This window comes from Denticeps clupeoides, chromosome 8 (genome assembly GCF_900700375.1).
Source record: "Denticeps clupeoides chromosome 8, fDenClu1.1, whole genome shotgun sequence".
NCBI lineage: Eukaryota > Metazoa > Chordata > Actinopteri > Clupeiformes > Denticipitidae > Denticeps > Denticeps clupeoides.
The window spans coordinates 21,358,482-21,379,827 of NC_041714.1; the positions used below are offsets into that span (position 1 = coordinate 21,358,482).

Here is a 21,346-nt window from a genome sequence, read left to right on the forward strand (position 1 = left end):
AGTTATGTACCTGTGTCCTTCAGGGTGTTCAGACTTCGAGAAGACCTGCTTGCCCTCAGGACGGAATGCTCGTCCGTCTACAACAAAGGGCGCAGCCTAAGCACGGAGCAGACCAAGAGGATGATATCGGGGATCACCCACAGCTTAAATTCAGGCTTCTCCCAGAACATCGATGCTGGACTCACCCCGGTCCTCACTCCCGGTGGCCTGGTCCCGTCCAGGCCAACGTATACAAGCAGCCTGACGCCGTGTCTCGCCCCCGCCGTGCCGCCGGGCCTGCAGCCTGCACCTGTACCCGGCTACATGGATGGAGGAGGAGGACGCATGGACCAGGGAGCCCTGCAGCACCTCACACTCATTAAGATCCGCAAGCCCATGCTAAAGTCATCCATGGTTGACCCCAGCCTGACCGAAGACGAAGTCAACATGAACCATGTGCAGGACCTGCTCAACTGGGTGGAGGAAATGCAGGTATGGAGTGGCTGGACAAACCTATGTATGCTCTGGTTGGATTGACTATTGCTTGTGGACGTGAACGTCACTTCTGCTTCTGCCTGAAGGTCCAACTTGATCGAGCTGAGTGGGGAACAGATTTGCCAACTGTGGAGTCGCATTTAGATAATCACAAGACTGTCCACAGAGCGATTGAGGAATTTCAGATGAGTCTCAAGGAAGCCAAAATCAGTGAGGTACAGTAGAGAGAATAGAGGCCATTTATCACAGCACGTTTCACCTGTCGATCAAACTGTTCTGTTTTTGTGTTTATGTTCAGATTCAGATGGCCCAACCGCTAAAGCACAGCTACACCGAAAAGCTGAAGAGACTGGAAAACCTGTATGGGAAACTGTTGGTATGTTCTTATCCTAGCTTTCACGCCATAATGAGAGTTCAGCATTAAGATGCTGACCTAAAACTGATCTCGGTCCTAAGAGCTGCTCAAGAGAACGGCAGAAGAACCTGGAGAGCCTCCACGACTTTGTCTCCCGGGCAACCCAGGAGCTCATCTGGCTCAATGAGAAAGAGGAAGAGGAAGTGGCTTTCGACTGGAGCGACCGTAACAGCAACATCTCCAAGAAGAAGGAATACCATGTTGTAAATGGCAAACTCTTTTTTACCATGCGTAATATCAAATGTCCAGAATTATGCAAATTTGACAACATATGGTATTACATAAATATCACACTTCACAGGCCTGTTCTGTTTGATCCATTCTGAGAGAAACTCTTCAGCACATTTGATAATAGCATGTTGAGAAGCATGTTTTGGACGGTGGGGTGGGGTTGTGCACGGTGTCTCGGTCGCCAACTGTGTTCTCTGGCAGGATCTGATGAGAGAGCTTGATGACAAGGAGGAGGCGATCAAGTCGGTCCAGGACAAAGCAGAAATCCTTCTAATGGAAAACCACCCTGCTAGACTCACCATTGAAGTATGTGGCACATGGGCAACACAAATAAATGTATTCTCTTTTTATGTATGTATATACAGTACAGGCCAAAAGTCTGGACACACCTTCTCATTCAACGTGTTTTCTTTATTTTCATGACCTTTTACGTTGGTAGATTCTCACTGAAGGCATCAAAACTATGAATGAACACATGTGGACAAAAAAAGGTGAAATAAGTGAAAACGTTTAATTTTCTAGTTTCTTTGCTCTGATTACTGCTTTGCACACTCTTGGCATTCTCTCGATGAGCTTCAAGAGGTCGTCACCTGAAATGCTTCTCCAACAGTCTTGAAGGAGTTCCCAGAGGTGTTTAGCACTTGTTGGGGTCCAGCTCACCCCAAACCATCTCGACGGGGTTCAGGTCCGGTGACTGTGGAGGTCAGGTCTCCACTTTTTGTTAAGTACATAACTCCACATGTGTTCATTCATAGTTTTGATGCCTTCAGTGAGAATCTACCAACGTAAATGGTCGTGAAGATAAAGAAAACACGTTGAATGAGAAGGTGTCCAAACTTTTGGCCTGTATGTATATATATGTACAAACATCTATATCTACATAGTCTAGTGGAAACATGTCCCAAACGTTGACCCAAATGTAATCTTTAATCTGTTTCTGTTGTTTAGAAAAGCTTGCTTTACTGACAAGGTTTGTTCCCAGAGCAGCGGGTGTCATGCTGAGTCATAGCTGTGGGTTCCAAACTCATGGTTATGTAGTCACATTTGTGTATAAGATGAATTCTAACACCCGTCAAATTTAAAAGGCAAAGTGGGAATACCTTTTTTTTTGATATCCCACTAATACAACAGCCACCTGTATTTATAAAGTGAAGTGATTGTCATTGTGATACACAGCAGCACAGCACATGGTGCACACAGTGAAATGTGTCCTCTGCATTTAACCATCACCCTGAGTGAGCAGTGGGCAGCCATGTCAGGCGCCTGGGGAGCAGTGTGTGGGGACGGTGCTTTGCTCATTGGCACCTTGGCGGACCAGGATTCGAACAAGCAACCTTCTAATTACGGGGCCGCTTCCTTAACCGCTAGGCCACCACTGCCCCTGTATTTAGAGTCTATTAAAGCGAATGCACAAAAAGCAGTAATTTAATGTTAATTATGCTTTGACAAGTAACACCACAATTTTCCCTCTCGCAGATAGAACAGTGTCTTGATAGAACAGTGTGATTGTTCAATTTCATATGGCTGGGTGTGGTATTTACATTTCTGTGTATCAAACCAAGCGGGTAAAAAGGTGTAAACCAGTAAAACTGATTCACCATGTTATAATTTAATATCCTCAAGCCAGCATTGATATATAAAACATTCTACTACTGTGAACTGCAGGCGTTCAAAGCAGCCATGCAGACTCAGTGGAGCTGGATCCTGCAGCTGTGTTTCTGCGTGGAGCAGCACTTGAAGGAGAACGCTGTCTACTTCGAGGTGGGCCATTATGCAACACGCAGCACAAAATGGTAGCAGTGAAACGCCGAACGTTCGCCGATTGGTTAAAACCTGCCCGCGTGCGCCCCCCTCTCGCCCTCTCAGTTTTTTAACGACGCCAAAGAGGCGGCGGACTACCTCAAAAACCTGCAGGATGCCATCCAGCGGAAATATGGGTGTGATCGAACAAGCAGCTTGCACCGGCTTGAAGACCTCATCCAGGAGTCGATGGTGAGTGCAGGATAATTAGAAGGCGTCACCTGACGACGGTAACCGAGATTTACCAGTCAAATGGACATTCCACTGACATGGAACGAATAGAAATTGAGCTCTACGTCCCTGGCCCAGGATGAAAAGGAACAGCTTCTGCACTACCGCAGCAGCGTGGCCGGGCTGGTGCGCCGGGCCAAAGACATCGTTCAGCTGAAACCACGCAGCCCCGACAGCCCCATCAGGACGTCCATACCCGTCAAAGCCATCTGTGACTACCGGCAGATAGAGGTACTCCCTCACAGTCTGACGTCCTTCTACGGGGGGGGGGGGGGGGGGGTGGGGCATGTCCTCATGTCCTCGTGTGCTTCGTGTAGATTACGATCAACAAAGATGACGAATGTGTGCTGGCCAGTAACTCCCACCGAGCCAAGTGGAAGGTGATCAGTCCAGCAGGAAACGAGGCGATGGTGCCTTCGGTCTGCTTCAGCGTGCCTCCGCCCAACAAGGAGGCCGTGGAGATGTCCAGCAAGTAAGTTCTCAGCCCTGAGGAGGCACTGATTCTCACCTGCCATCGGCAGCACGTAACGGCACATGATTCTCATATCTTGTTCCGCAGGATCGAGCAGTCGTACCAGAATGTTCTAGCACTCTGGCACCGGTCACACGTCAACATGAAGAGCGTGGTGTCCTGGCATTACCTGATGGCCGACATTCATGCTGTCCGAAAGAGCAACGTTGCATCGGTGTGTAGAGTGGTTTTTGTTTTTTTTTAAACGAGAACGCTTGACTTGCAGCGCAGAAACATCTCCCGACATATTTCCAGATTAAGACAATGCTGCCCGGGGAGCATCAGCAGGTGCTGAGCAACCTGCAGTCCCATTTTGGGGAGTTCCTGGAGGACAGCGAGGAGTCAGAGGTGTTCACCGTGGCAGACTGTGCTCAGCTGGAGCGGGAGGTCCTGGCCTGCAGGGAATACTACGAAGAGCTGCTCAAGTCCGCCGAGAGAGGTGAGGAGCGGAGCCTGCACCTTCAGCCTGTTACTCTGAAATTCACATTATTGGGGCAGGCACTGGATTAAAAAGAAAATTCATCACATAGAAACCACTCATCTATGAACCAGAAGAGCGCAAAGTCCCAGGTTCAAACCCCACTTACTACCATTGTGTCCCTGAGCAAGACACTTGTAACTACTGACTATAAGTTGCTCTGGATAAGGGCGTCTGGTAAATACCACGAGTGTAAACGTGGAGCATTTTCATCTCGAAATTGTGGTTAATTGCTGCTCCCTTGTGGTCAACAGAGGAACAAGAAGAGTCTGTGTACAATCTGTTCATGTCCGAAATACGCAACTTCCGCATGCGTCTGGAAGGCCATGAGGAGCAGCTCATCCGACACATACGCACCCCTCTAGACAGAGACGACCTGCAGCAGAGCCTCCACAGGATAAATGAACAAGAGGTCTGTGCCGGAAACCAGTGTGGATGCTGCCCAGACCCTTTTTTCTCCCTTGGCACTGTAGTGAGAATTTTACATGTAAGAAATAATATATTAACCTCTAATTCTTTCTTCATCAATCTCCACCTCTCCCACAGAAGAAAAAGACAGAACTAGACCATCTGCGGGACGATATGGAGACGATGAGGGAGAAGTGTGAGGCTTTCCTGAGACAGGCTGCTTCCTCGCCATCTGTCCCCACCCTGTCCTCAGAACTGCAGATCCTGGTCCAGAGCATGGGCCAAGTCTACTCCATGTGCTCCATCTACCTTGAAAAGTAGGCCTTCCTTCCTGTGAAAAGCTCATTAATATGTAATAAATAGATTATTTCTACAATGAAGGAGTCAGTTATTAATGTGCTGTTATAATTTCATCTTTAGGCTGAAGACTGTGAGCGTGGTAGTGAAACACAGCCAGAGTGCAGAAGCTCTGGTGAAGCTCTATGAGGCCAAACTCAGTGAAGAGGATGCGGTGATTGCTGACATCAAGTCCATCGAATCAGTCATGAGCACACTGAAGGTACGCCGAAAAAAAAAGGGAACGTTGCCTCTTTCAACTTAATATTTTGTATAGATCACAGTGAAAAGAAAATGACTTGATTTCAATGCCAAATCACATTTGATCAACTTAGTTCAGCTTGACTTAAAAAGTCAAGCTGAACTAACTTAGAATGTCTGGTTTGAAATACCATGAGAGTCTAAATCAAATTAATGATGTGGAAGCCGAACCTATTTACATTTACATTAACAGCATTTACCAGACGCCCTTATCCAGAACGACTTACAATCAGTAGTTACAGGGACAGTCCCCCCCCGGAGCAACTTAAGGTTAAGTATCTTGCTCAGGGACACAATGGTAGTAAGTGGGATTTGAACCTGGTTCTTCTGGTTCACAGGCGAGCGTCTTAACCACTAGGCTACTACCAACCAACGTCCATTATTCAATCAAGTAAATCCATTGAATGTTTTTTTTCAGCACGTGTTTTTTATTTTTATTTATTGGTATTTCATTCGATGGCGTGCCATCTTTTTTTTTTTTTTTTAAGCAATGGCGTTCTGAGATTGACGAGAAGCGAGGCGTCTTCCACGACCTTGAGGACGAGCTCCAGAAAGGCCGTCTCATCAGTGAGCGCATGTTTAAAACGCACAACGAGCGGGACTTTGACCTGGACTGGCACAAGGAGAAAGCAGATCAGCTGGGGGAGAGGTGGCATAACGTCCACTCACAGATTGAGAACAGGTAAATGCAGACGCTGCGACTGCTGCTGTTTTTGCGGCGTTTTATGTCATTTTGTTCATTTGTGTTCAGACTTCGGGACCTGGAGGGGATCGGCAAGTCCCTGCGGTATTACAGAGACGCTTACTGCAGCCTCGAGGAGTGGGCTACTGAGATGGAGACCAATCAGCTGGCGATGCAGGAGAACCAACCCGATGAGAGCAAAGCGCTCGCCGAACTTCTCAACAAACAAAAAGTGATTTTTCCACTGAACATGCCATGCAATTTTACAGCGGTGTGTTATTTCTAAAAAAAAAAAAAAAAAAAAGTCATCTTTGTATTCTATTTTTTTGTTTTAGGTTTTGGTCTCCGAAATGGAAATGAAACAGTGCAAGATTGACGAATGCCAGAAGTACTCTGAGCAGTATTCAGCCAGGGTCAAAGTAGGATAACGTTACAGTTTGCCGTAGTGCAGCAGGAAAACACACTTTATAGTAGACGACCAAAATTTTCATTTGTCCTGCAGGACTATGAGCTGCAGCTGATGACGTATCGCGCCATGGTGGACTCGCAGCACAAATCGCCCATCAAACGGCGGCGAATGCAGAGCTCTTCTGACGCCATCATTCAGGAGGTGCTTAAAAAGCCTGCCGGCTGCTGATTGGCTCAGGTCTGTTTCTGAAATCTCCACGTTTTGCTCCGTAGTTCATGGACCTCCGCACTCGGTACACGGCACTGGTCACTCTGATGACTCAGTACGTGAAATTTGCCAGCGAGACACTGAAGAGGACTGAAGAGGAAGAGGTATAATTTTTGGTTTCTGCAGGAAATAGTCTGCTTTAAATGTTATTTGACTTCTCTGCAAGTTTTAAGATGATGAATCTTAGGGTGCTTTCACACCTACAGGCTTTAGTACGCTTGAATAAAATTAAACTTTTGTCCCCTTCGTTTCAATGCTGTAATCGCACTCAAGCGCACATCCCAGAAGAGCCCATTCAAAAGTTCTTGGGGCAGTGGTGACCTAGCGGTTAAGGAAGCGTCCCCGTAATCAGAAGGTTCCCGGTTCGAATCCCGATCCGCCAAGGTGTCACTGAGGTGCCACTGAGCAAAGCACCGTCCCCACACACTGCTCCCCGGGCGCCTGTCATGGCTACCCACTGCTCACTCAGGGTGATGGGTTAAATGCAGAGGAAAAATTTCACTGTGTGCACCATGTGCTGTGCTGCTGTGTATCACAAGTGACAATCACTTCACTTTACTTTATTAAAACGACCAGACCGAGACCCACATAAAGAGGTGGTCTCCATTCAATTCAAATTGTCTGGTGAGAACGCATACCAAACCAAAACTGGACCAAACGATATCACATGATTTGAGAACAGTGAACTGTGTGTAAATTTCAATGTCATTTTCACAGTTTTTTTCACAGTTCCGTGAAATTAATGCACTTGTCTTGTTATGCGCCTGCGTTAACTCCAGTGCATCATCGCATCGTATTGCAACCGCGCTACATTTTCAAAATGTATGTTTTGCATGTAATATAATCTAAAATCACCAGGGCAACAGCCAACCCGCGTAAATTTACCATCCAAATTCACCCAAGCACAGTCCACGACAGCAGATCTGCTTCCTGTATTTACTTTTGTTGTTTCCGCGGCGATAAATCAGACCAATCAGCAGCAGAGAAAGTTCTCGCGTGATTTGAAGCGACCCGTTTTGGATTTTTCCCTGCGTGAAAGCGAACCAAGCCAACAGGACTCACAAACTCACCGACTGATTTGGACCAAAGCAAAGGAACAATGGTGTGAAGGCGCCCTTTAAGTGCTAACTTCTTGCTAACATCTTATGTCCACATCTGCATTCACAGGTCGAAGCCTATTTTTGGTCATTCATTCTGTTCAGATCTTATTAATCTCATTTTAAACAGCTTTTGCTGCCTGTTCCACAAATTCCGGATAATCTTACTAACAAATAGCATATTTTGCTGTTGCATGCTTGTATTTTGCGGCTATGCTCCTATTGTGCTTAACTTTGTAAAAGTTTTTGTACACACTCACACGATGCAAGACGATACAAAGAGACACTCTTTGTATCAGTGCAGTATTTCTTTGGGAATACGGTTCCTTTTTCTCCCGTGCTGCAAGGGTGATGGGTGCAGGTTTTCTTCACTCTCCATCCTCAAGTCTGAGGTTTTGGCCCGCAGTGCCTGTTCGAAGTGGATGATCTTGTTTTTCCTTCCAGAGGAGAAAGGCCTCTGACAGAGCTCAGTATGTGACTTGGACAGAGAGCATGAAGTTGCAGAAGGCCGTGGGCGACGACGAAGTCGCCAGGCTCCGCCGGCAGGCGCGGGAACTTGAGGCCTCGTTGTCTGACAGACAGCAGCGGCTGGAGATGTTGGGTGGAGAGCTGGAGATGCAGAAGAAGGCCACTGAAGAAGTGACCTTACTTAAGTCAAGAGCTGAGTATGAGGCCCAGCAATACCGCATTGAACTAGAGGGCATGGTGAAGGGAAGAGCAGCCATGGAGCAGGAACTGAACCACGCCCAACAGCGTATCCAGCAGCTGGAGGCCAAACGGTCTTCTTTGGAGGAAAGCCTCCGGGTCTTGAAGAGGAGCATCGAAGAGAGCACCATGGCTCGTAGGAAGCTTGAGGATCACCTGAGGAGGAAGGACAGTGACATGCAAGATCTTGAGAGAGAGCTGAAAGCCAAGGAGGGGGCGGAGGCTGAGCTTCTAGACCACGTTCGCAGCATGGAGATGGACCTGGCTCAACAGGTGGAGACCAAGGTGCACAGCAGCGAGAGTCGGGCGCTTGTCACAAAAGAAGGTATGCAGAGGGTGTCCATCTCCAACAGCATCCAACAGATTCACTCGGAGGTGGAGATGGAAGTTCTGCAGCACAAAGTGGACGAGCTCCTGTTGGACAAGAAGAGATCCGAGTCTGAGGTAAAAAACCTGAAATCAGAGCTGAATACTCTGTTGGTCCAAAAAAACATGTCAGAGGAGAAAGCACAGCGCTTCAAGGAACTCCTGGATGATGCAAATAACAGGCTGAAGAAACTTCAAATTGACATTGAATCTGACAGGAGCAGCATAAGGCAGAGGTCAGATGAGGTAAGGCAGGAAGTTTCTGATCTGAAGAAGTCAATATATTCCTATCAGGAGCAGGTCAGGTCCCTCCAGAGAGATAAAACCTCCCTGGAGCAGAGAGTTATGTTCCATTTGACTGAGATAGATGGACTCAAAGAACAGCTGAAAATCAGCCAAGAGAAATTCCTCCAGAAGAGCACAGTGGAACAGGAGGGCGTTCGCAAAATGCGTAGCTTAGAAGAAGAGCTGATCAGCAAACAGGCAGAAGGGGATCAGTTGAAGTTTAAGGTAAATGAGCTGACAAGACAGAGCCAGACTCTGGAGAATGACCTCAGAAATCTTAATGTGCACAACGAAGCTTTGAAGCAAGAGAAAAAATTTGCTGAGCAGAAACTCAGGACGCTGAAGGGCGAGTCTGAAAGTTTCAAGGAACAGTTGCAAAAAACTAAGGACGAATTAAACCTCAAGTCAAGATTGGAGAAAGACAGTCATCTTAAAACAAAAAATGTAGAATTGGAACTTCAGAAAAGTGTACTCCAAGTGAGTCAGTTGGCGACAAAAATGGAAGAGCTGAAGAAAATGAACACGGATGCTGAGCTCTCGCTGAAAGGTGTTAAAGCAGAGCTAGGACGAGCGACCATGGAGATGGCAAGCAAAGATCAGCAGATAAATATATTTAAGACACAGGCAGAGAGCACAAAATCTCAGATGAAAATTATCGAGGAGGAACTTCTCAAGGTGTCTCAGACCTCACACGAGTATCAGATGAAAGTGAGGGACTACAACGAAGAGGTGAAAAAATCGGCAGAGTTACAGATAAAAAACAAATCGCTCTCTGCTAACGTTGCCAACAATGAAAGGGATGTCAGGAACCTAAAATTGGAGCTTAATACACTGTCCACTGAAAGGAACATTGCAAACCAGAGGGTTCAGGAAATGAAAATGGAGATTGCAGATTTAAATGGGACTTTACACAAGACCAAGGTGGAGCTTGAGAAGCAGTCTGGAGAGGGTCAGAAGTACCAGACCAAAGCTAAGGAGTTGGAGATTGAGCTCCTGAAGACCAAACAGGTTTTGAAAGGGCTGACTGGCAATTCAGAAAAAGTCACTGTCAATCTCAAGCAGGATATAATGTCCCTTCAGAGGGAAAAGCAGCTAGCTGACCAAAAGCTGCTCACTCTGAAAGCAGAATTTGATGATTTGACGACCACGCTGAAGAGAACCAAAGAGGAACTTCTTAGGGTAACTCAAGACGGCAAAAGCAGCCAGTCAAAAATGAAAGAGATGGAGACTGAACTTCAGCGGAACAGGATGACCATGAAGGACATAAACTCCAGTACAAACAAACACACAGCAAACTTCAAACAGGAAATTGGTGTTCTTCAGAAGGACAATGTGGTGTTAATTACCGAGACCTCCCAGCTTAAAGAGCAGTTGCAGAAAGCACAAGATGAAGTAAAGATGAAGCAAGAGGAGGTGTCTGCTGCTCAGGTGAGGTCCAAAAAGCTGGAGGACCAACTTGAGAACTGTAAGAGGATGCTGGAGGAATTGAAGGGCAAACTTGAACAGCAGCAAACCGGCTACCAGCAGCAGCTCCACTTAATTCAGAGTGAGATGGAGCAAAAGCTGGTTTTGCAGGAATCTCGGCTGAAACTGGAATCTGAGAAAAAGTCAATGGAGCATTTGTACAGTGCTGAGACTGCGGAAAGGGACAAAAAGAACCTCTTGCAGGAGATTGAGAAGCTCAAGTCTTTGCATCAGAACACTCTCAAAGCAAACCAGGAGACTCAGCAACAATTAGATGCTCTTCGCGTCCAGCTGCAAAAGGCAGAAATGGAGAAGGGCGCCTCGGAGCTTGAACTGCTCAAAGCCAAGTCAAAAATATCTGAGTTCGAAAACGAGAAGATCAAGCTAACAACCAGCGTAGTGCAGCTGGAGAACCTTCGCAAGGAAAATGCCAAAGAGCTACCGAGGCTCAAGCAGATGCTCTCTGACTCTGAGCGGAAGTCGAGTGCCTCGGAGCGCGAGGTCAGATCTCTCAGGGAAAAGGTGTCGTCGTACGCCCAGGAGATGAACACTCTGCAGCAGAAGATCCTGAAGCTCGAGGCTACAGTCACCTCTGAGAGCAAACGGGTGAAAGAGCTCGAGGCGGCAAATCAAGGAAGCCACAAGTGTTTCAAAGACCACGAGATAGCCAAGCTTAAGACTGAACTGGTGCTGACACAGAAAATAGTGTCATCGTATGAAGAGGCAAAGCGCAGTCTGGAGGAAGAATTACTGAAAATGAAAGTTGCTTCTGAGGTACAATTGCGTAATTATTACCAACAATGTTAAAAAGTCAGTTCTTAGGTATAAATTACGTAGCATAACATTTAAATCATTTCGTACAGCTTCTTCTACTATACCATCTCAATATTAAAATTTCTATATTGTCATATAGAATATTTTTTATTTAATAGTATTAATAATTTCATGCCAACAGATAGCAACTCTGGAGAAGGATAATATACTGGAAGAGCTGGAAATGGCGAAGGAAAAGAAGGTCGAAGTGTTTCAGACTAAACCTCAGGAAGACACAATGAAGAGGGTGGAAAATCTGGTCTTTACTCCAAATTCAGCAGGTCCACCGACAAACTCAGAGCAAGTTCAGACCAGCAGCCTCAGTCAAACAGGACACACCGTGTCCATCGGCAGGAAAAGCGCCATTTCAGAGAAAGGGAAGTCAGTGACGTTCCAAGTTGACAGCTCAGACTGCTCTAGTAACAAGGATGAAGACTCGTTCTCTTCTGCATCACTGAAGGTTCAAAGCCTGCGAGGTCGTGTCAGCATCAAGAAGCTGGTGAGAGTTAAATTTCTGGACAGCGATGTCACCCAGAAGTTAGCGTCAGGGCAGATTACCATTGAAGACTTGCTGGCGTCCCTGTCCGAATTTGTCAGCAGACCAAGGTCAATTGCAGGTGTTTACGTGGAGAAGAGCAAGCAGAAGATGTCCTTCATGGAGGCTGTGAGGCAGGGCCTGATTGCCAAAACGTATGCTGCAGAGTTCCTGGAAGCGCAGGCTGTCACCGGCTGTGTTATCGACCCGACCACGGGTGCAGCGTACCCACTCCCAGATGCTCTCGAGAAGGGTTTAGTTGAGGAAGAGCTGCGAGGCAAGCTGTGTGAGGCCGAGAAGGCGGTCAGTGGCTATGTTCACGGTGGCAAGGTTCTCTCTGTGTTTCAGGCCTTGGAGGAAAGGCTTCTGGACCGGCACCGCGCAAAGAGGATGCTGGAGGTCCAGCTAGCCACTGGGGGCCTGGTCCACCCAGCGATTGATATGAGGGTGCCGCTGGACTTTGCGCTTGAGCATGGCCTTTTGAACAAAGCCACACATCAGAGCCTCTACGACTCAGTCAGCAACCCGAAGGGGTTCCACAACCCTGGAACCGGACAGACGGCGTATTACTGCGAGCTGCTGAGCACGTGTGTTTATGACGTTGACGCCGGCGTTTACCTTTTGCCGGTTGGAGAACGGCCTCCTTCTAGCGCGTCCCCCGGCTGTGCGGTCAGACTTTCAGTCATCAACGCCGCTACTGGTGCCGCAATGTCGCCGTACGAAGCGTTCCAGGGACTCCAAATTGACAAGAACACGTACCTCTTTTTGTCCAAGCAGGAGAGCGAATGGCAGGAAGCCACTGATGTCGACCCGAAAGGAAGCACTTTGCACATCCTAACAGACCTCAGGAGCGGTCGTCAGCTTCGCATCGAATCGGCACTCAGCGAAAAGATTCTCGACTCCTCTGAACTCAGTAGTTACCGCAGCGGCGTTCTCAGCGTTCATGAGCTCGCAGACCTCTTGATCTCCAGAAAGGTCGTCTTTAAGGTCACACACTGCCCGATTGCAGGGGTATGGGATGTTGCGTTGAAGCGGAGACTTTCTGTCCTCAAAGCGCATCAGCAGAACCTCGTGGACAGACTTACTGCTCTCAGGTTACTGGAAGCACAAGCGTGCACTGGAGGTATCTGTGACCCGGCAACTGGCGAGAGACTCCTGATTGGCGAGGCTCGTCAGAAAGGACTCCTCGATCACAATTTTGCACGTCAGCTTCAACAGTTCGAGCAGGCTTTCCTTGGTATCACGCATCCTAAGACAGGGAAGTCTCTAGCTGTAGCCCAGGCCATGCAGGAAAACCTTATACCCAGAGAAGCTGCTCTCAGATGTCTGGAGTATCAGCTCTGCACCGGAGGCTTGATAAACCCAGAAACTCAGGACAGGGTTGCAGTTGAGGAAGCTGTCCTGAAGTCCCTGATTGACAAATCCACTGCTTCTCTGATGCAAGATGAGAAGCATCATTCAAAAACTCTCACCTGCCCAAAGACCAAAAAGAAAATGTCATTCAAAGAGGCTCAGGAGAAAGGTGTCTTTGACAGCCACACTGGGTTCATGCTTATTGAAGCAAGCAAGCCATATAGCACTGGGACCACAGCACCCTTCCAGTATATCTACACCTATCGGCATATTTAGGCAATTGTTGTAAGTGTAATGACAAAAAAAGGCATTTTTTAAAACTAAAATGCAAACATTTTACAGTGTACTGCTTAAATATTTGCATCTGAAGTAATGGCATTGCCTTACAATTGCAGTGAAAATTGCAAAGCCCTGCATACCCCTTTTATCTCATTATGTAAATATGTTTAGATATGTTAATCAATGCGCTGTTTAGCAAGAATTAACAATGCTCTCTCTGACTGTTTTTGGGTTTGGATTTGTGGACCGGTTGCCTTCACTCAACAGTGACACTGAAATCTAAAAACCTTTTAACTTTAAACTCTTTGAATTTCTCTCCCTAATTCACAGAAATCTATTGAGGAAGAGAAGAAAGAGCAAGGCGATAAAGTTAGTAAATTATTAAACTGGATGTCCAATGTCAAAGTGAACCAGGGGAAAGACGCAAAGGCTGGGAAAGATCCTAAAACCAGCTCAGAGAGCTCTTATAATGCTAAGGTAAATGTACTGTCTAAAAACATACAATCTGCTAATGAATTTTTGCTTTGTTTAACAGATTTTTCCCATTGTAAAAAAAAGATCTAAACAGTATGATGCATGAATGCTCACATTGTTCTGGCATATAAAGATCAATAGTAATTTACTCACAATGTGTGTGTGTGTGTGTGTCAATAAAGATAAGGCTTGCTTGTCTTTTCCACTATTTTCAGTTATTTTTGTGCTCACTGTGCTCTTTACACGTATGCACAAATCACAGAATCATAAATAAATACATTGGATTCAAATGAACATGCCCCAACAACATACTCCTCTTGGCCATTATATTATAACTGCTGTTATTAAGTTCAAATATTTCCATAACAAGTCCACAAGCATAACATTCCGTTGTGATTACATGCCAACTCACATATTCAAAATATTTTAATTAAAAAAATTTTTTAGATTATAATTTTTAAAAAGGGAGCTTCAAATCTGTTTTATTAATCTCATTAATCATTAATTTGCCTACAACAAACTAACAATTAAATGTACAGCCGTAGAAACAGATGTCCAGGAAAAAATACATACAAAATTATAATCAAAGGGCATAATTATTTTTTGCAAAAAATGTTTATTCTGACATATATCTTTTTTTATAATGATATTCTCTCTTTTACCACTTTCCATATTTGGTTAAAGACATAAATATATTGCATAACATGGCAGGCATGATGTACTATGGCAAAATAAACAAAATGCTGAGAACAATGTTTTTTGTTCCTGCTGTTGTTAAAATGGTGCTAATATGAATAAGCATTAATAGGATAGGATTTTATGAAACTCTACTAAACGTGTCATTTTCATTTTTGCATGTATTTTCAGAGTAATATGTTATCAGAATCTTCTACTTTTAACAATGATTTTTTTTTACCTGAAAGTAAAATTGCATACAACAAAATAAAACTGTTCAATACCAAATAATTTAGTTACAACTGGACTCAAGTTACGGTAACAAGGAAATTAAATAAATAAACAAAAGGTAATGAGATGTCATGTTTCATCATTTTTATGTCATTTATATTTTGCTTGTTTACATGCAGGTTTCTATAGAGGAACTAGTAACAAAGAAGGAACAAATGGCAGAAGCTCTGCGATCAACACAGATGATGTTAACAAAGCACAGTGACAAGTATGCACTTTTAATTGTGCATTTTAATTCTCATTTTGTCATTATGCACTAATGCATCTATGCATCAAGCCCTATATCCTAATGGCGGCAATGTTCTCTTGATTTAAGGATGACTGAGGAGGAGAGGCAGGAGACGAAGGAGCATCTCAGTGCACTGCAGCAGGCCTACAGTGAGCTCTCACGGCAGTGTGTAGATCAGACTCCTCCATCTCCAGATCAGGTGAATGTCAGGGGCTTATTCCTGTCTTATTGGTTCATGATGCACTTCCAAACTGCATGACTAACATTTTCTTCTATCCAACACATATGCAGCATGGTATGCCATTTTTGCCACACCCTTGCTAATGTACTTATGCCAATACCTTAGCAGAGGACCGGAATTATGGGAGGTGTTTGTCTGATTTGTCTGAAAATATGAAAACCAGAGGGAGAAATATGCTGTAAACATGCCCAGCACGAGTGTGTAACATCCACCAGCCTCATTCTGGGGGGGCTTTCCTAACGTGGGGTGGGGGCTTTCCTTTTCATTAACGCAGGTATCTACAAGCTGGCAAGAATGCTTTGTGTTGTCTCTTAACAAGCTCTGTTGTTTCGCAAGATATGAAATGCTCTGTTTACAGACGCATGCCGGATTTTAATGTCAGCTGTCAGAATACTGACTTGCACAGTTGCATATGTATTGATAACATTCATAGGCTAACATGATGGGTGAGTACATTCAACCTTTTGCATTTTATGTAAACAATATTCAGTAATATATGAAAAAGTTATACACTTTGACCCTATATGCCCCAGAGTAAATTCATTTATTTTACTTGCAGGAGTTTCGAACCATCGAAGGGATTTTGGAGGTGGGAAGTGGCGCGGTGCTGTCGGTTTGTCATGCTGTGCGGAGCGGCCTCATAGATCACACAACAGGGATGTGCTTCCTAGAGGCCCAGCTCATAACATCTGGACTCATTCTGCCCAAGTTTCCAACGTATCTTGATTTGGAGGATGCGTTCCTGCACCAGCTTGTTGATGAGGCCACATACACACACCTACAAGACTTGAGTAGAGCCTACAAGGTCCTCCAGACACCTAAGTATGCTTCACATCTTCTCCCTGTGGTAGCTGCCCTGAAGGATGGGGCTATCAGTGAGCAAATGGGCATTAAGATGGTTGAGATGCAGCTGGCTACAGGTGGACTGAGAGTCACCCACTCGGACGCAGCCGTGAGTCTTGAGAAAGCTTTCCACTCTGGTCTCATCCCTCCCGAGATCTTTGTTAAGGTCCTTGAGAAGCAGAACTCCAGTAAGAACCTTATCGATCCGAGCACAGCCGAAAAGGTCTCCCTCATCCAGCTTGTGCAGAGGAGTCTCGTTGATGAGGAGACAGGCCTTCGAGTGCTGTCTGTAAAGCCGGGTAAAAATGGGAACATATCCCTGACGTCTGGGAGAGAGATGAGTATTCTGAAAGCCGCTCACGAAGGCTTCATTGATCAGGAGACCATGCTTCGTCTGCTCGGAGCACAGCTATTTGCGGGTGGCATTGTAGACCCCAAAACAGGCCACCGGCTCACCGTGGAAGAGGCTTTGTCAGGAGGGCTTATCGATCCGGACACAGCTTCCGGGATTCTGAGCCTCCAGCTCCATAACGGTGGCATTGTTGAGTCTCGCAGTGGGAGGAGACTTACAGTTGATGAGGCCGTTCAGTGCAATTTAATCAGCTCTAGTACTGCACTTTTAGTGCTGGAGAAGCAGAAGAGTTTCATGGGCCTTCTGTGGCCTCACAATGGTGAAATATTGACTGTTTCGTCTTCTCTGGATCACGAAATTATCACCGATCAGCTAGCATCCAAGCTGCTCTTCAACCGACACAAAATGGCGGCCTTCTACATACCAGAGAGCTCAGAGGTGGTCTACATGGACTCGGCTGTCAGATGTGGCTTTATCGATGAGTGCACGGCAGACATTTTGAAAACACTGGAAATCCCAGACGCGTTTCCTGACATCGATGAGCTCAATGACAAATTCTCCTCTTGGTTAGTCTGGCGTGAGCTGCGGCTCCACAACTCCCCACAAAATCCAGAGACTGATGAACAGACAATAATTACGCCCACTCCATCAGAGGCACGGCAGTTATTCATCTCGTATCTAATCATGAACAGCTACATGGATCCAGATTCTGGTCAGAGGCTGCTGGTGTTTGACGGGCAGCTCAATAAAATGGCCAAACTGTTCATCGAACATTCAGCGAAATGTGAAAGCTCAGGGCAAAGTGAGCCACCTCCCCTGTTCACGGATATATCTCTGGATGATGATGTTTCTGAACATTTGTGTGGTGCACACAGGAAAACAATGGAAGAGGATAGTGGAGCCGAAGTATCGATGTCGATTCATCCCGAATTGTTGAACACTGCTAATGAAACCAACTCCTCACAGTTGTCTTTGTCCACCTTGTGTACTTTGATGGAACACGACAAGGCTTTGCCATTTGAAACAGAAGTGTATGAATCCTTGCACGTAACAGAAGAAATAAAAAGGGCTAGGGTCATGCATTCGTTCTTCCATGCCAACCTTGAACAGAGTACTCATCACTCCTCCACGGATGAAGAGGTGTCTGGGAATATTGAGTCTTCGAACAGTGTTCTGTCATGCTCACATAGGAATAGGGTTTTAGAAGAGATTTTGGAAGAGAGCTGTGAGTCAGACTCGACTGAAGGTGAAGCACAAGGAGATGGTCTCTCTGAAAATGGCCGTCCCACAGATTTGAAATCACCAGACAATGCTGAACTAGAAAAGGCAGACGCTGCTTCTTCTGCTTGGTCTATTCCTGGAAACAAGGAATCGATTTGCGATATAAAACTGACACTGTCTGGCGGCTGTGAGTGCCTCTACACCGAGGTGGTGCGAGATGATAATAATGAGAAAGACTATGCTGTTCATCTCTGGAAGTCCCAGGTTGAGGAAGGAGGGATTCTAGACGTTGCGTCTGGGAAGCGCTATGACCTTAATGCTGCCCTAGAGAAGGGTTTGGTTGATGAGGAGAAAGTGTTTGGGGTTCTCGCACTACAGTCTCACAATAATGAGGCAGCAGGTAATCCGAACGCTACCATGTCAATCTTGAAAGGTGCCGTTTCAAAGGGATCAATGTCCTGTCAAGTGGCCCTGGAAATTATGAAACAGGACAAGGTTTTGTGTGGGATATATGAATCGGAGTGTGGTGAAGCACTGGAAACTGGCCTTATCACAGACTGTGTCGCAAACGAAACCCTCAATATAGAACCTGTAAGGAACGAGGTCTTTGACAGCCATGGAAACTGTGGCTGCAGTGCTAACGATGCACGGGCTCTAAGTAGCCCATGCCACATTGACCAAGTGGCTCAGAAGACACCTGTCCAACTGGAAACAGCAAATGGTTCATGTGAGCCTTCACTTCCAATAAATCCAACTACTAATAAAGAACTTGCTGTTGATATTGTCTCAAAGCAAGATGGTGAGAGTGAAGATGCTAATTTAAGGGTTTTCCCCCAAAAGACCTTGAACACATCCTGTCAATCACAAGAGGTCGGCCCTAAACTTGCTGTAAGAGCTGGAGATGACTTGAAGATTCCATCTGAGCCATCGGCTGTAATCATCTCAAGTCCCAATAAACTTCCTTGTCAAGGGACCACAGTCAATCTGACTGTTAATCCTGTTGAAAGTGAGTCAGGTGTGTCTTGTTCAACCGAAGCCAGTTTGGATGAAAGGAGAGCCGAGACTTTCAAGAACTCTGATAGACCATCCAGCCCCATCCTAGATGATTTACAGCAAACGCTAGATGCACCTTGGCCAAAGGCTTTGCCTGAATCACCAGAAAGCTCAATTTCGGAGCCTTCCCAAAAAGATCCTAATCCATTGCCTGTGCTGGATGGTTTTCAGACTGAGGGTGTGCCTCAGGGAGAACATCAGCTGCCTTCTTCACTTGTAACTGACTCATCTAATAAAATGGCGAAGCATGTAGACACAGTCTCTAATTTCAGTGCAAGTTGTGGCCGAGAATGCGCAGGTACGGAACGGCATGAATTGGGTCCAGGCTTCTCTGGGGTTGATTTGTTAGAAGACAGTCTAAGAACGAAGACAGATGTTTCATTGGCTTCCGACAAATGGCTAGATGTTACTCTTGGCCATGAAATTCAGCCTGAAGGTTCAACTTTGCAAGTCAAATTACCAGGTTACAGTGTCGTGCACGGGACATGTTCTGTGACAATGACACGATCGAAGGAAGATGAAGCAGGAAGTGTTGGACTGGGAGCAAAAACATCTTCTGCTGCTGCAAGCCTTCAGACAGAAAGTAAAGCAGCAACCAGATCTCTGGCAGAGAACCTGCAGTCAGCTGCATCTTTGCCTAATCCAGAGCAAAACCAAGGACCTGATGGCATGCAAGATTGGAGTAATACAGGTGACAAGCATGATGATGACTTGCACCCCGCAGCAGCTACAGGAAATTGCACATCATCATCATCATCATCAATTCTTCGCAATGCTTTGACGTTTTGCCTGAATGAACTTGTTAAAATGAAGGTGCAGGGAGCAGATCCTGATGACCCAAGAAAAGATGAAAGGCAAGCTGCTGATGACATTATTGCGATAATTCGCAAACTTTCACCTTCCAGCACCGAAAACTCGACAGGCGGCAAGAGTGTAGTGCACAGCCCAGACCTGCTTCTGGATCTGGAGAAGGTTAAAGAGCCAGAGGGAGGCCAGTGTGGCAGGAAAGATCTGGAACGGCTCCCAGCTGACGTAGCAATGGCCCACGCTCAGCTCCTGCAGGTTATTCAGAGTTTGTCATCAAATGAGGACCCAAATGTGCTCATGGATGCAGTGGGACGTTTAAATGATACCGTGGAAAACACGACTGGTAGAGGAAGCGCGCCAGCCGATGCTGCAGAAAGTGTTCGGCACCCAGACAAATCAGCCCATGAAACACACGTCAGAACATTCCAGGGTGCGGATGTGTCAGAAAAAGCCAAAGTGAAGGTGAGCTACAGCTACGCTTGGCTGGAGGAGCATTTCACTTTGATTTGTCGTGCTCCGTCATGTAAGGGCTTTCACCGAGTTTGCTTTTTTATTTGCAACAGATGTACTCCACCCAGAGTTACTTGGAGTGCATTGGCAGACTTCAGGATCACTATGATGTGCTGGAAGATATAAAAAATGACCTTCAGAACCGAGGCCCTCTCAGCAACAACGTCGATGAGCTGCACTCTCAGTTAGAGGAATCGCAGGTTATCACTTTATTTCATGCAATTTCTAATAACCTTGCTGAAACCTCCTTGTTTTTACCCCATCAGCCCTGGCTGCACCAGCACCCTGTACATTTACAGCAGCACCCCTTTAACACGTCCCTGCATGTTTTTTTGTCCCCATTTTGTGGCCCGTTCTTGCTCTGAATGAAGCTCACCCTCTTGTTTCCAGTCACTGGAGTCACAGCTTCTTGCCCTTGCTGGCGTACTAACCGCAGATCTGGAGATAGCTGAGAAACTGCTGCAGTCTGCTAATGGACACATTCCCATGCAAATCCACCAAGATTTGGCCTCAGTCTTTATAGACTTGCAGCCGGCTTTCAATGGCGTTTACCAAATGTCAGCAGAAAAGCACAAGTTTATATTGCAGGCTATTGAAAAGGAAAAGGTTGGTGTCTCTCCTCTATAGATATCATCGCTTCATCACTGGAAGTTCTAACGTAATAATGTTTTTTTTCTTCTTTGCAGTCCAATTTGGAGTCTTCGTACCAGGGTCTTCTATGCTCTCTTGATAAAGTGTCAGAGAGTGTCAATGACACCTCTGAGGTCGTCTGCAAGCTTGGCACTATGGACACAGATAACTTGGACGCCATTAAATCCATAGTTCAGCAGAATAAGGTTCATGATTTAAAAAATTCTTTAATGTTTAATAAACTTCAGGTAACATGGAACCCCTGATAAATATGGAGTACTGAACAGATACAAGAATACACTTTTGGTGTAAAACTGTAAGCATGGTTGTCTTATTTTTTTGTCTTCTCGCAGGATATTGAGAAGAATGTTACCACCAGCCAGCAGCAGCTGGAGGACTTGGCGTTTAGCATACAGCACTTTATCTGTGACCATGCTCAGTTCCTGAGCCCGGCTCAAAGCAGGCATCTGCTCAAGTCACTCAGTGACACGCAGGTGACCTGTAAAGAGCTGACCGAGAGGGTCTCCGCCCATCGCCACAATCTGGACCTCCAGATGGAGATCTTAGAGGAGGAGAGTCAGCATAAGGTCTGGCCATAAGAACAGTTTTAAGGATGGACA

The 21,346-nt window shown here is 45.9% G+C and overlaps 2 protein-coding genes across 11 annotated transcripts in view; both read left to right on the forward strand.

Annotated features, from left to right (window-relative positions):
• The window catches only part of dst (dystonin), a 99,275-nt gene that overhangs the window by 34,074 nt on the left and 43,855 nt on the right, over positions 1-21,346 (forward strand). For all 10 annotated transcript variants that reach the window (XM_028987978.1, XM_028987987.1, XM_028987985.1 and 7 more), the window contains 27 exons: positions 24-471; positions 561-689; positions 773-850; positions 931-1,092; positions 1,322-1,426; positions 2,786-2,881; positions 2,987-3,112; positions 3,230-3,382; positions 3,469-3,623; positions 3,711-3,837; positions 3,918-4,101; positions 4,395-4,552; positions 4,687-4,865; positions 4,969-5,107; positions 5,634-5,827; positions 5,897-6,059; positions 6,163-6,246; positions 6,330-6,437; positions 6,509-6,607; positions 13,731-13,877; positions 14,960-15,048; positions 15,157-15,268; positions 15,870-20,048; positions 20,150-20,296; positions 20,487-20,702; positions 20,783-20,932; positions 21,080-21,313. In XM_028987978.1, the coding sequence (XP_028843811.1) occupies positions 24-471; positions 561-689; positions 773-850; positions 931-1,092; positions 1,322-1,426; positions 2,786-2,881; positions 2,987-3,112; positions 3,230-3,382; positions 3,469-3,623; positions 3,711-3,837; positions 3,918-4,101; positions 4,395-4,552; positions 4,687-4,865; positions 4,969-5,107; positions 5,634-5,827; positions 5,897-6,059; positions 6,163-6,246; positions 6,330-6,437; positions 6,509-6,607; positions 13,731-13,877; positions 14,960-15,048; positions 15,157-15,268; positions 15,870-20,048; positions 20,150-20,296; positions 20,487-20,702; positions 20,783-20,932; positions 21,080-21,313 (8,161 nt within the window). The remainder of the gene's footprint in view (positions 1-23; positions 472-560; positions 690-772; positions 851-930; positions 1,093-1,321; positions 1,427-2,785; positions 2,882-2,986; positions 3,113-3,229; positions 3,383-3,468; positions 3,624-3,710; positions 3,838-3,917; positions 4,102-4,394; positions 4,553-4,686; positions 4,866-4,968; positions 5,108-5,633; positions 5,828-5,896; positions 6,060-6,162; positions 6,247-6,329; positions 6,438-6,508; positions 6,608-13,730; positions 13,878-14,959; positions 15,049-15,156; positions 15,269-15,869; positions 20,049-20,149; positions 20,297-20,486; positions 20,703-20,782; positions 20,933-21,079; positions 21,314-21,346) is intronic.
• On the forward strand, positions 11,204-13,790 carry LOC114795151 (desmoplakin-like). Its single transcript, XM_028988034.1, has one exon. The coding sequence runs from the start codon at positions 11,418-11,420 to the stop codon at positions 13,395-13,397; it is 1,980 nt and encodes a 659-aa protein (XP_028843867.1). The 5' UTR covers positions 11,204-11,417; the 3' UTR covers positions 13,398-13,790.

Coding starts and splice junctions, on each gene's coding strand:
- LOC114795151 (XM_028988034.1), top strand. CDS start 11,418: ATGGCGAAGGAAAAGAAGGTCGAAGTGTTTCAGACTAAACCTCAGGAA.